Source organism: Hemiscyllium ocellatum, chromosome 13 (genome assembly GCF_020745735.1).
Source record: "Hemiscyllium ocellatum isolate sHemOce1 chromosome 13, sHemOce1.pat.X.cur, whole genome shotgun sequence".
NCBI lineage: Eukaryota > Metazoa > Chordata > Chondrichthyes > Orectolobiformes > Hemiscylliidae > Hemiscyllium > Hemiscyllium ocellatum.
Window position 1 is genome coordinate 66,814,918 of NC_083413.1, and position 11,600 is coordinate 66,826,517.

General features: G+C 43.6%; 1 protein-coding gene across 1 annotated transcript; it reads right to left on the reverse strand.

Annotated features, from left to right (window-relative positions):
- Nucleotides 1-679: 679 nt before the first annotated feature.
- On the reverse strand, nucleotides 680-9,802 carry LOC132821598 (solute carrier family 35 member G2-like). The gene is made up of 3 exons (XM_060834271.1): nucleotides 9,529-9,802; nucleotides 3,359-3,461; nucleotides 680-2,001 (listed from the first exon to the last, which is right to left on the reverse strand). The coding sequence occupies exon 3, from the start codon at nucleotides 1,976-1,978 to the stop codon at nucleotides 743-745; it is 1,236 nt and encodes a 411-aa protein (XP_060690254.1). The 5' UTR covers nucleotides 1,979-2,001; nucleotides 3,359-3,461; nucleotides 9,529-9,802; the 3' UTR covers nucleotides 680-742.
- Nucleotides 9,803-11,600: the final 1,798 nt, after the last annotated feature.

An 11,600-nucleotide genomic window follows, 5' to 3' on the forward strand; every position in this document is an offset into this window, starting at 1 on the left:
CTATGATTCTGGATTTATGTCGTAGTCTGAACAAAGCAAACAAGATGTACACTCTTTCTGATATAATGTTGAGGAGCTAGATCAAGGTTCCAATCTCTCTTCTATTTGCAGAGCTTATCTAAGTATACATGCATGCAGAAATGGCAGTGTAACTGTTGTGTTAAGAAAATTTGTGATCTAAGCATGTTGTATAAGTATATTAATTCCAAATTAAATAAGCAAATGATATGAGGAAATAGATTTCTCAGTAATCTGATATTATTATGAAACAGATGTTTAATCCATGACTGTATCAGGATAGTAAATCAGTAAATTATTTAGAAAGAAAGCTACTTTGGCTGGCTGTAATAGACACAATATGTGAAATGTTGTGTTTTGTGCTTTCAGCTAATGCTACTCTTTCACCAAACCTTGATATTAAAGTACTAAAACAAAATTAATCACACAATATTGTGTCAACATTTCAAATCACCAAGCAAAACTTTCACAGTACCAGGCAAGGATAACACATTACTTCAATCATCATTCTATCAGCCTTGCACATACATTGGATTATTTTTCACTAATGAATACAGACACTTCAGAATTGTCTGCTGCACATTTTATTCCACAAAACATTCAGAAAAATAACAGCAACTGACCATCTTTCAACACCACAATACAAAAGAATGTTGCACAGTTGACATTTATAGAGTTGCCTGCTGACATTTAATCTTCTACTTATTTAAGACATTATTAACATTCATTTGATGGGGGAATTTGTTATCTCCAGGTAATCCTGTCTGCCATGACGGTTGACCCAGTAAAGCTTGTAAGCGGTAAGTGCGAAGACACTAAAAATGATGATTGATCCACCAATAAGGTCGTATATGCTTGGAAACATATGGAGGACAAGTAACTGGAGTATCATAGCCACTACGATCTCTAAGTGTTGGACTGTGCTAACTAATGCTGGGTGGAATCGATTTAATGCATAATATACACCTAAGAAAGCCACAGTAGAACAGATACAGATCCCTAATAAATACCCCCAGGTTTCTCCATCCAATGGTATAATAGGCTCTTGTAAGATAAACATTGTGGATGCACCCCAAACTGTACCTGTCCATCCAAAGGTGAAAAGAGCAGTCCACATGCTAACTTTTTCTTTGATAGCTCTGTAAATGATCATGGCCAGAGCTGTGGTTAACCCAGCCATTACTGTCATGGTATAGCCAAAGGCTTCCTTCCAAAGGCCCACGAACGAATTATCTTCATCAACAATATTGGGGATCATTACTAGGCAAAGGCCAAAGACACTGCAGACCACAGTGACAATGTCAGTGTAGTCCAAGCATTCATCTACGAGTAGAAAGGCCAGAATGGCACTGAACACTGTGGTAGTGGCTCTCCACATAATGGTTCCATTGCTTGGGGGCACAATTGCAAAGGAGGTGTAGGCGCAGGTGATGGAAATGACATTGCATACTCCATAGAGAAACAGACCCATTCTGTATCCTTTGGGTCCAAGAGGATGCTCATTGCCATAGCAGACAACCACAACAGCAAAAATCTGCAGCACTGAACGGATGAAGAGAAGTTCCAGCGATGGCACTTTGGACCGATCAGCAGCAAGACGAGTAATTAAAGCAACACAACCATGTGCCAAGGCAGCTCCAAACAAAGCTACCCAGGTTATTCTTGGCTCAGAGACCACACTTTCTGTCTGTTGTCCTGTCCCTTTATCTTTCTGTTCTTCTGACAAACTCTGATGGACATCGATTGACCCAAAGTATGTTCTTCCTTGTTTTTTAGTATCACCTAGGAGTTTTTTCTTTGGGTTATCTTCGATATAATTTTCACTATCTAGGTATGTGTCTTCATAGCCCTCTTCTTCAGGCTGTGGGTAATGTGCTGTATATTTCACAGTCACTGTGTTTGGGTGGATTTTAACTCTCTTCTTTGAGGGGTATGTTGGTTTAATAGGTGAAGATGCCATTTTTCTGGAGCAGAGTCTCTTCCCTGCAGCAAATTTCACAGAAAAGTTAAAACTTTATGTTGTTTCTCATTACTGTGCCAGTTGACAAGCATTTGCAATTTATAATTACCAGCAGTGTTGTGCACCACACCAACTGATACATATATTAGCAAGTCACTGGTTATTAAGCACTAATTCAAGCTATATTCTCTCCATGACTATATTAAGACCGCAATTCCTTCAACTATAGATTGTTACACGAAGCTTAGATCAGAGTGTGCTGGAAAAACACAGCAGGTCAGGCAGCATCTGAGGAGCAGGAAAATCGACGTTTCGGGCAAAAGCCCTTCATCAGGAATAGAGGCAGGAAGCCTCCAGAGTGGAGGGATGGGGCTGGAGGTGAGGTATGTGGGGCTGGGGAGAAGGTAGCAAAGAGTTCAATAGGTGAATGGGGGTGGGGATGGAGGTGATAGGTCAAAGGGGAGGGTAGAGCGGATAGGTGGGAAGGGAGTTTGGCAGGTAGGACAGGTCATGAGGATAGTGCTGAGCTGGAAGGTTGGAACTGAGGTAAGGTGGAAATTACATGAAGTTTACTCAATCTCTGGGTCGCTAATTCTGTATAATTATTTTAATCACTCATAATAGAAAACAAGCAAAGGAATGAGGTGACAAAGAGTCAAGTTGATATATCACTGATGGACATAATAATAAATAACTGGACTTTACCCCTGACACACTTTCAGTGTTAGCTTTTATAACAACTACTCAAGATATTACGATCAGTCAGATGCTACATCTAATGTTTAGGCAGAAAAGTCAGCTACACAACTAGAACGCATGTCAATGATCCGTCCTGCTGTTACTTAGAACTATTCCTACCAGGAGATCCGTATGTCACACTTGTCTGTCTTGCACCATTCTCACACAACCAAAGTAGCTCCTTTGCAACCGCTGAGTCATCCGTCATTCCTATCCTCCACTTTTCTTTCTAGAAGAGAGTTCCACCAGCTATCAGTACTAGAATAAGTAATTACTGTCTCCCATGGAAGTGAAATGTTTATCTTTTGTAATGACTCTTTTACCTTATATGCAAGATTAGCCTGAGCTGAAAGAATAGGGATAACTGTTGGATAACTAACTGTTATTGAACCAAAAGCTCCAAGGGACATGGTTAAGTATTCCTTCTGCTGGAACAGAGTTCAGGAGAATGTATCTGATTGGTATAACGTGGTATCATCCATTAGATGGAGTATAGAAATATTAATAACATTATTTGATATTTTGTCAATAAAACTTGTCATTTCCTAAAACAGTGGATCACTTAGTTATTGTGGTGGGAAGCCCATTTTAAAATCATCAAGCATCGATGGCGTAATGAACAAACACAGATTTTATAGTTACCGGCAGAACAAGGACACTCTCCCCTGATCTTGAAGAAAGCTGTCCACCAAGAATGATCTCAGTTACAATGTAGCTGCCATGCCAAGGGCCAGGGTCGAGGCTCCTGTAAAGTAAAAAGTTACAATGGAAATTTGAAATGAAATTTTTAAAAATTCAAGGCAACCTGTTGCAATTATTTTCTGTTCTGTCTACTATACTGGCTGTGCAGGAGAGTCAGTTGGACCTGTGGCCTTAAATATTTGCACGGGCAGTATGGTATTATTGGGGTGCAAAGAATGTGTCAATATGAGTTGGAATCTCTAAATATGAAAACTTCTGTTCTCAGTGAATAATGCAGAAGTTGTCACGTTTTCAGATTTGTTTTAACGTTGTTCTTTTCTCCTTTGGTTCATTCTTGTAATACCATGTTTAAAAATCACACATCAGGTTATAGTCCAATGGGTTTATTTGGAACATTAGCTTTCGGAGCGCTGCTCCTTCATCAGGTAGTTGTGGAATATAAGATTGTAAGACACAAAATTTACAGCAAAAGTTTACAGTGTGATGTAACTGAACTGATATATTGAAAAAGACCTGGATTGTTTGTTAAGTCTCCCATCTTTTAGAATGATCATGTTGGTTACAGTTATTTTCATATGTAAATCCCAGAACATTTTTAAAAGTTACATTCTCAAATGAATTTTAACAATAGGTGCCATGTCAGCTCAATAATGCATTGAAGGTTTGAAGTTAACGTCTGTGTCACAATGTTCAGACTGATACTATTTCTGAAAAAGGAATTGACAGAATCTTACAGGATTCATGCAGTTTTTGAGCAAAATAAAATGTAATTCTGCAAGTACAGATTCACCTCACAAACCTGTGTGTGTGTGTGTGTGTTTAGTGCAATGAGGTCACCTGTAGTGTGACATGAACCCAAGGTCCCGGTTGAGGCCATCCCCGTGGGAACTAAACTTAGCTATCAGCCTCTGCTCGGCCACTTTGTTTTGTTGCCTGTCCCAAAGTCCGCCTTGGAGGATGGTCACCCGAAGGTCCGAAGTCGAATGTCCCAGACCACTGAAGTGTTCCCCGACTGGGAGGGAACACTCCTGACTGGTGATTGTTGTGCGGTGTCTATTCATCTGTTGCTGTAGCCTCTACTCAGTTTCGCCAATGTACCATGCCTCGGGGCATCCTTCCCTGCAGCATATGAGGTAGACAATGTTGGTCGAGTCACATGAGTACCTGCAGCATATGTCGTGGGTGGTGCCCCCACGTGTAATGGTGGAATCTGTGTCGACACTCCGACGCATCTTGCAGCATCTGCCATGAGAGGGTTGTATGGTGTTGTCGTGAAGGCTGGGCAGTTTGCTGCGAACAATGATCTGTTTGAGGTTTGGTGGTTGTTTTAAAGACAAGAAGTGGAGGCATGGGGAAGGTCTTGGTAAGGTGGTCAACTTCATCGATAATGTGTTGCAGGCTGTGAAGAACATGCCTAGTTTTTCGGCTCCTGGGAAGTATTGGACAATAAAGGGTACCCTGTTGGTTGCAGCTCGTGTCTGTCTCCTAAGGAGGTCATTACGGTTTCTCGCTGCAGCACGTTGGAACTGGCGATCGATGAGTTAAGCATCATATCCCGTTCTTACGAGGGCATCGTTGAGTACTTTCAAGTGCCCATCACGTTCCTCCTCATCTGAACAGATCCTGTTTATTTGGAGGGCTTGCCCGTAGGAGATGGCTGTGTTAATCTGAAGCTGGAGAAGTGTAGTATCGTGAGGTTATCCATGGGTTTGTGTTAGAGAGAGGTGCTGAGCTGCCCATCCTTGATGGAAATGCATGTGTCTTGGAATGAGACAGATGCTAAAGAGTAGTCTATGTTGAGTGACTCCTGATCATGGGTCCACAGAAAGAAAATTTCATCAATCTACTGGTGTATAGTGTTGGAGGTCCTGCCTAGAGAAGAAGTCTTTTTCAAACCTAAGCATGCAAATGTTGGCATAATGGGGTGCAAATTTGGTCTCCCTGGCTGTTCCTGTGTGTCTGGATGAAGAACTGGTTGTCAAAGGTGAAAACCTGGTCGAGGATAAAGAGGATAAGTTGCAGGCTGGTGCTCGGAGATTGGCAGTTGTTGGTTTGAATACGAAGGCTGTTGCCATGATGCCATAATCGTGGGGAATGCTGGTGTAGGGTACTGAAATATCTATTGTGACAAGGAATGTTCCCAGTTTGACTGGTCCACTAGTGCTGCGTTTCTGTAAGAAATCTGTAGTGTTGTGACAGAAGCTGTACAACGGGGTTCAAGAAGCATTCAAAATAGCCAGAGAGGTTCTCACATAAGTCCCACTGCCTAATACGATGGGACGCCCTGGTGTGTTGGCTTTGTGCACCTTCAGAAGGCAGTAGAAGTCACCTACGTGGGATGAGGGCCCATAGGGAACTCTGAAGTACTGGATTAGGAAGGCAGTAGAGGTCACGTAATGAGGACTCCGTGGGATGAGATACCATCTTAAGTTTTAGTCAAAAGCAAATAATATTGGACGCATCTCTCGATCTTTCCATCAGAATATACTTTTTAATAACTTTTGAAACAAAAGATTTGGCAGAGTCTGACCACTCCTGAAACAATTAAGTTTTCCTCATTCACTCTGTTGGACATGAATAATGTATTTTATCATGAAGTTTACTTAGTCATCAAAACTTGTTGAAACTAAAAGCTTGGCAGCTGCAAATCTTTGGGAATTGTTTGGCTAGAGCTCTGGGAGCAAAAAACTTTGCCTACTCTCCTACATCTGTGAGAAGAAATATGTTTTGTTATTTCCATTGCTAACAGACCTGCAAAAAAAGCCATCATTAACTCACTGTATGTATCAGACCACCTACTGTCAGTCTATAACAGAAAGCCATGATTCAGAAAACTTTAAAAATAAATTTCTTCTGACGGGCTTAAAATAGCCAACCCCCAATGACAGTAAAATACTGCTCCAAACAGTGAAGAAATACGTGGGTTCAACATTCACTGTGTATATTTCAGTACTCACAGGGTGATCTCTCCTACCTAAAAAATGAAGCCAATTGTTTCCTAAGAATTAGAGGTGAATGCTTGCAAATATGTATGGTATTGAAGTGTATTTTTTAGCTTTTTTGTGTTGTAAAGTCAATAATTCACTTACATACATCCAGTTACTGTGAAATCAGAAAATCAGAAACTGGACAAAATGTGACCTGGATTATTTACCGGAGTGTCATTCACGGGTCATTCAAGTGGGTCTTCAAACCTCATCATTTCCATCCTCTTCATTAACTTGTGTCAACAGAAATCCAAGGTGTAACCTTTTTTCAATTGAAATTCAAGATTTAAATGTTGCAGAAAGCAACAGTGACCAATTCTGTTCTCTTCCAAGTATGAACGTATATGTTGAAGAGGTTTTTGAAACATATTGCAAGATTAACTTGCAGAGACTGATTAGTTCAAACCAGATCATAATTACCCGGGATGAGCTGTATCATTGCTGTTATTAAATCCCATGAGAAATGTAAGGGGGGACCCCATAAGGACGAATTCCGCTCAGTAGGTGGGGTCTGTCCTTAAGTGTTTTATTTCCGCCAATTAACACAGGAGGGACCTCTCAACATCGCAGAACGACCTCTGACTATGTTCAGGCTGCCAAGTAATATTTGGACAGTGTCTCACTCAGGTAACAGAGACACTGGAAAATTAATGAGGCATCTAATTTTTTTTTTCAAAATCTCTAAAAGTGAATGGAAATTCACTCTGAGCAATGTCTTCTTGCCCTTTTACAAACAGGGACCAGTGTTACCCAGGCAGTGTCAGAGTATTCCCGGGGGAATGGTTTAGAGGAGGTTTTGCTGGTGTTGCCTGTCACGGGACATGTCTGCCCTGACACAGCTCTCGGCTCCTTCACTGTATGCATCATTACATCTTGGACCCCCAGTTTAACTCGCATCGGTTTTGATGTCTGACCGCTGAAGAATGTCCCAAGTCAGTGGGAGTTTGTTTTTGGTGAATTCTTCTTATCCTGTACATAGTCCTTTTCTTGGTGTAACGGTCTAAGTATGATGAAAAGTATTGAGGAAGGTCAGGCTGCCAGTTTGATCAAAGGATGGTGATTAATCGATAATACGATAGATATTTCGCGAAATTAAATGAATACAGCACATTTTAACGATTGTAGCTTCAATTCAGTCTTTTCACTGACAGGGTTGTATCTGAAGGCGTGAACTATCACTTTACTAAGTAAATAACTAACGCCCTAGGTCTTATAGAAGGTGTGCTTCCATATTCATGATTTGGAGATGCCGGTGTTGGACTGGGGTGTACAAAGTTAAAAATCACACAACACCAGGTTATAATCCAACAGGTTTGATTAGAAGCACTAGCTTTCGGAGCGACGCTCCATCACCTGATGAAGGAGCATCGCTCCGAAAGTTAGTGCACTTCCAATTAAACCAGTTGGACTATAACCTGGTGTTGTGTGATTTTTAACTTTCCATATTCATGACACAGAGGAGGGTGGTTCGCTGTCAGGGGAGGGTCCATTCTCACGTGCATTCTCGAATGCTTGATCTGGGACAACAGAGTTAAAATAAATGTTGCAGTATGGCACAAATAAAATGTAAAAGCTGAACGAACTGAGCGGGCCGGGCAGTATCTGTGGAGAGAGAGAGAGGGATCAGCTCTCCCCACCAACCTGTCTCCACAGTTCCCCAGTCTTCCATCATTTTCTGTTTTTCTCCCGGGACCCGGTGTGAGCTTGCATTCTGGTTAATGCAGGGAAATAAAGGACCAAGGGTCACACATCAGCTTTCCCCAGCCTTCCTCACCTCCCTCTCTCTCTCTAACAGGGGGTGGATGTCAAAGCGGGAAAGAACGTGTGTGTGTGTGTGTGTGTGTGTGAGGCGGGGAGGGGGGGAGGGTGTTGTAGATCTCTCGGCTGCAGCTCGAAGCGGCAGTGGCCAGCACATCAGTAAAAGTGGGCGACAGAGAAGATGACACCACGCAGTCAATGGAGCGGAATGGAAGGCGATCACTCGGGAAACAATCTTAAAACAACAATGTATTTCCGAAGCACTGATTATTTTCATCCGATATGTCAGTAGTACATTCATATGCGCAGAGAGCTGCTTCCCCCCCCCAAAAAAAACATGAGAAATTTCTCTCTGCTCGCTTTTGGGATCCTTCGAAGTGAGCACGGAAAAGGTACTGGAGCAGGAAAGCAGCCGGAATATGCACACGGTCAACCCCATTTTTATAAAGAGGCGGTTAAAGAACTAGCTACAACACTGTTGAAAATTAGTGCCAGTTGTGATTTTTATTTACACCGAGTGCCATGCATTTCAAATATCATCTTTAAACAAATCCACCTTTAAAAGCCTGAGGAGGAAGCAGCGGGACTGGCTCCTCTGGCGAGCACACTGACATCTTCAGTGCTCCAGACGGACACGGTCATCGCAAATGGACCCAACCCCGGCGACACCGCCACTCAACCCGGGCTCAAGGTGCTGCAAAGATGACCTTGAATGTCCTCCTCACCCTCACCTGTCATTTACTCCATCACCATCCCTCAGTGTGTCTGTGTGTGTGTGTGTGTGTGTCTGTGGGTTTGGTGACCCACACCTTAGCGTTTCCCTGAACTATCTCACAATGGGGATAACAAGAATGGAGCCAGCCCTGGGGTTGAACAGTACTGGGAGGGGGAGAATGGCCGCGCAGAGCAAGACTGCGCGCTTAAAATGGTGAGCCCAACAAACACAGCACAGACTAAACCGTACACAACAAACACAGGCAACTGCCCACCCCAACCCCGTTTTGTTTACACCCCCTCCCCCCATCTCCCACCCCACTTCCCCCATGCAAGGATAGAGAGGGGCCACACTGGGTTTGGTCCTTATCTGTGGGGGCACGGGATCAGAACCTGCTCCCCTCACCCTCCCTCCCTCGCTGTGGCACTGAGCACTTGCAAAATGATGCTCAAAGCTTCCCCGCCCGGATACAGCGGCAGCTTCGCTCCAACCGCTCCCGGATCGAGCCAATCCTTCCCCCCTACCCCCCACCCTCCCCCAAGAGCAAGGGAGAACCCAGCTCTCCACCCCACTCCCCTCTCTCCCCGGGACGGGAAGGAAAGTGAGGGCTTAAAGGTGGGTGAGGGGTTTGTTTTTGTTTGCAGATTTACCTGAGGAGAAGGCAACAGCTCGATCTTCTCTGTCTCTCTCTCTCTCTCCCTCTCTGTGTGTGTCTCTCGTTCAGCTCCAGGCGGGAACAGAAAGCCAACCCAGCAGGAAGGAGTACTGCAGGAAGGGGGGCAAAACAGAGATGTGGGGGGGGGGGGGGGGGGTGAGCTGGGTGCATGCGCACTCCAGCCTCAGTCAACCCATTCACCAGCCCACAGGTGATCTCCTGGAATATAGCAAGGTCCATTCCACATATTTACAAACAGATCCCTCTGACTCCTGGGATCCAACTGGAGAAGACCAGCCAGCAGCGAGTCTTGGCAGAACTCCAGTTGGCTGCAGCAAGCACTGTCCACACTGCCTCCCACACCCAGCTCATAGACACCCCCTTTTACTCACTATAGATGTCACTCTGATCCTCCCCCACCGGCAAGGTATCCCGCTAACTAATATTTGCTTTTGGGAAGGGTTATTTAAGTAGTTCCCAGTTTCTTTTCTTTTTTTATTTTACGAAAATCCACCGCAGAACAATCCATGGGCGAGTTATTGCCTTCGGTTCAGCCAGAATCGGATCCAGCTGCCAGTGAACAAACCCCGTCGGCTTCTTTTCCACCCTGTCACGGTTGTCCACTCCTCCAGGATGGGATCAGTCAGCAAAGATAACCTGCCGGCCTCATGCCCCTCACCCAATCGTCTCCTGACTCCCTCCACCCTCCACTACCTCACCCCATGTCCTCTTCCTCCACCTTTTGTCAGTAGAGATAGCAAGGCAGCAACTCAGGGCTGAGATTGAGACTGTCTGTTCATGGCTGCTTCCTTTTTCAAAATTAATTCATGCGATGCCTGTAGGTGACCATTTATTACCGGTCCCTAGTTGCACTTGAGAAGCTGATGGTGATGAGCTGATGAGCTTTTGAACCGCTGCAGTGCATGTACTGTAGGTGAACCCACACTGTCCTTAGGGAGGGAATTCCAGGATTCTGACCTAGTGACAGTGAACGAACGGTGGTGTGTTCAAAGATGTGCAGGTTAAGTGGATTTGCTATGCTGAATTGCCCACTGGGTCCAGGATGTGCAGGTTAGGTGGATTAGCCAAAGGAAATGCATGTTTATACCTATAGGGTGGAGGGTGATGAGTCTGGGTGGGATGCTCTTCGGAGGTTTGGATGGGCTGAATGACCTGCTTCCACTTTTTGGGGATTCTATGATATATTTCCAAGTCAGGATGGTGAATGGCTTGTAGGAGAACCTGCAGGAGATGATGCCCCTATGTATCTGCTGCCCTTGTCCTTCTAAATGGATGTGGTTGTTGATTTAGATGGTGATGTCTAAGGAGTCTTTGTGAATTTTTGAAGAACATTGTGTTCATAGTACACACTGTTGCCCCTGTCTATCAGTGGTAGACTGAGTGAATATTTGTTCATATGATGCCACTAAAATGGACTGCTTTGTTCCAGATGATGTCAAGCTTTGTGAGTGCTTATGGAATTGCATTCATCCATTCATACTCACATTCTTCCCCTTGTTGAGCAAGGCAAACCTTCCAGTAGGAACCCTTCCCCTTGTCTAGCTCGAAACCCATATCTTTTTCGATTTCTTTTCATCACCTTCACTGAATTTGGCTTGTCCTTGAGATCCATCGACTGGTCCTTTGCCTCAATTTCTACCATAATGCTGACTATCTAATTTCTCTTCTGTGTCTACTAGCTAATGGAATAATTCACTTTGGAACAGTGACAAAGAATCTAGTGTGGTCACATGAAGATAAATGTTTTAGGGCATTAAGTGTGTGTAGCTGATAGAGGAAACAACTGATGAGATTCAAACATGGATTTACGGGTGTGATGAGTTCAGATTTAGGAGGCAACATACACAGGACCTTGAAACAAAGTGAAGTTTGGAATCTGAAAGCATCATATTTAACACTATAACAAACAGTATACACTTACAATTGATTCCAATACCCTTTATGGTCATGTCTCAGGTTGACCTAGATCAGCATAATTTCATTGTCTAGTTCAATGTTTAGCAAAGCTTCCAATACTATATCCTCTTCATTGCTCTTCATAAGTCA

Bases quoted from the DNA above. Each gene is read 5' to 3' on its own strand.
- LOC132821598 (XM_060834271.1), bottom strand. From the start codon at position 1,978: ATGGCATCTTCACCTATTAAACCAACATACCCCTCAAAGAAGAGAGTT.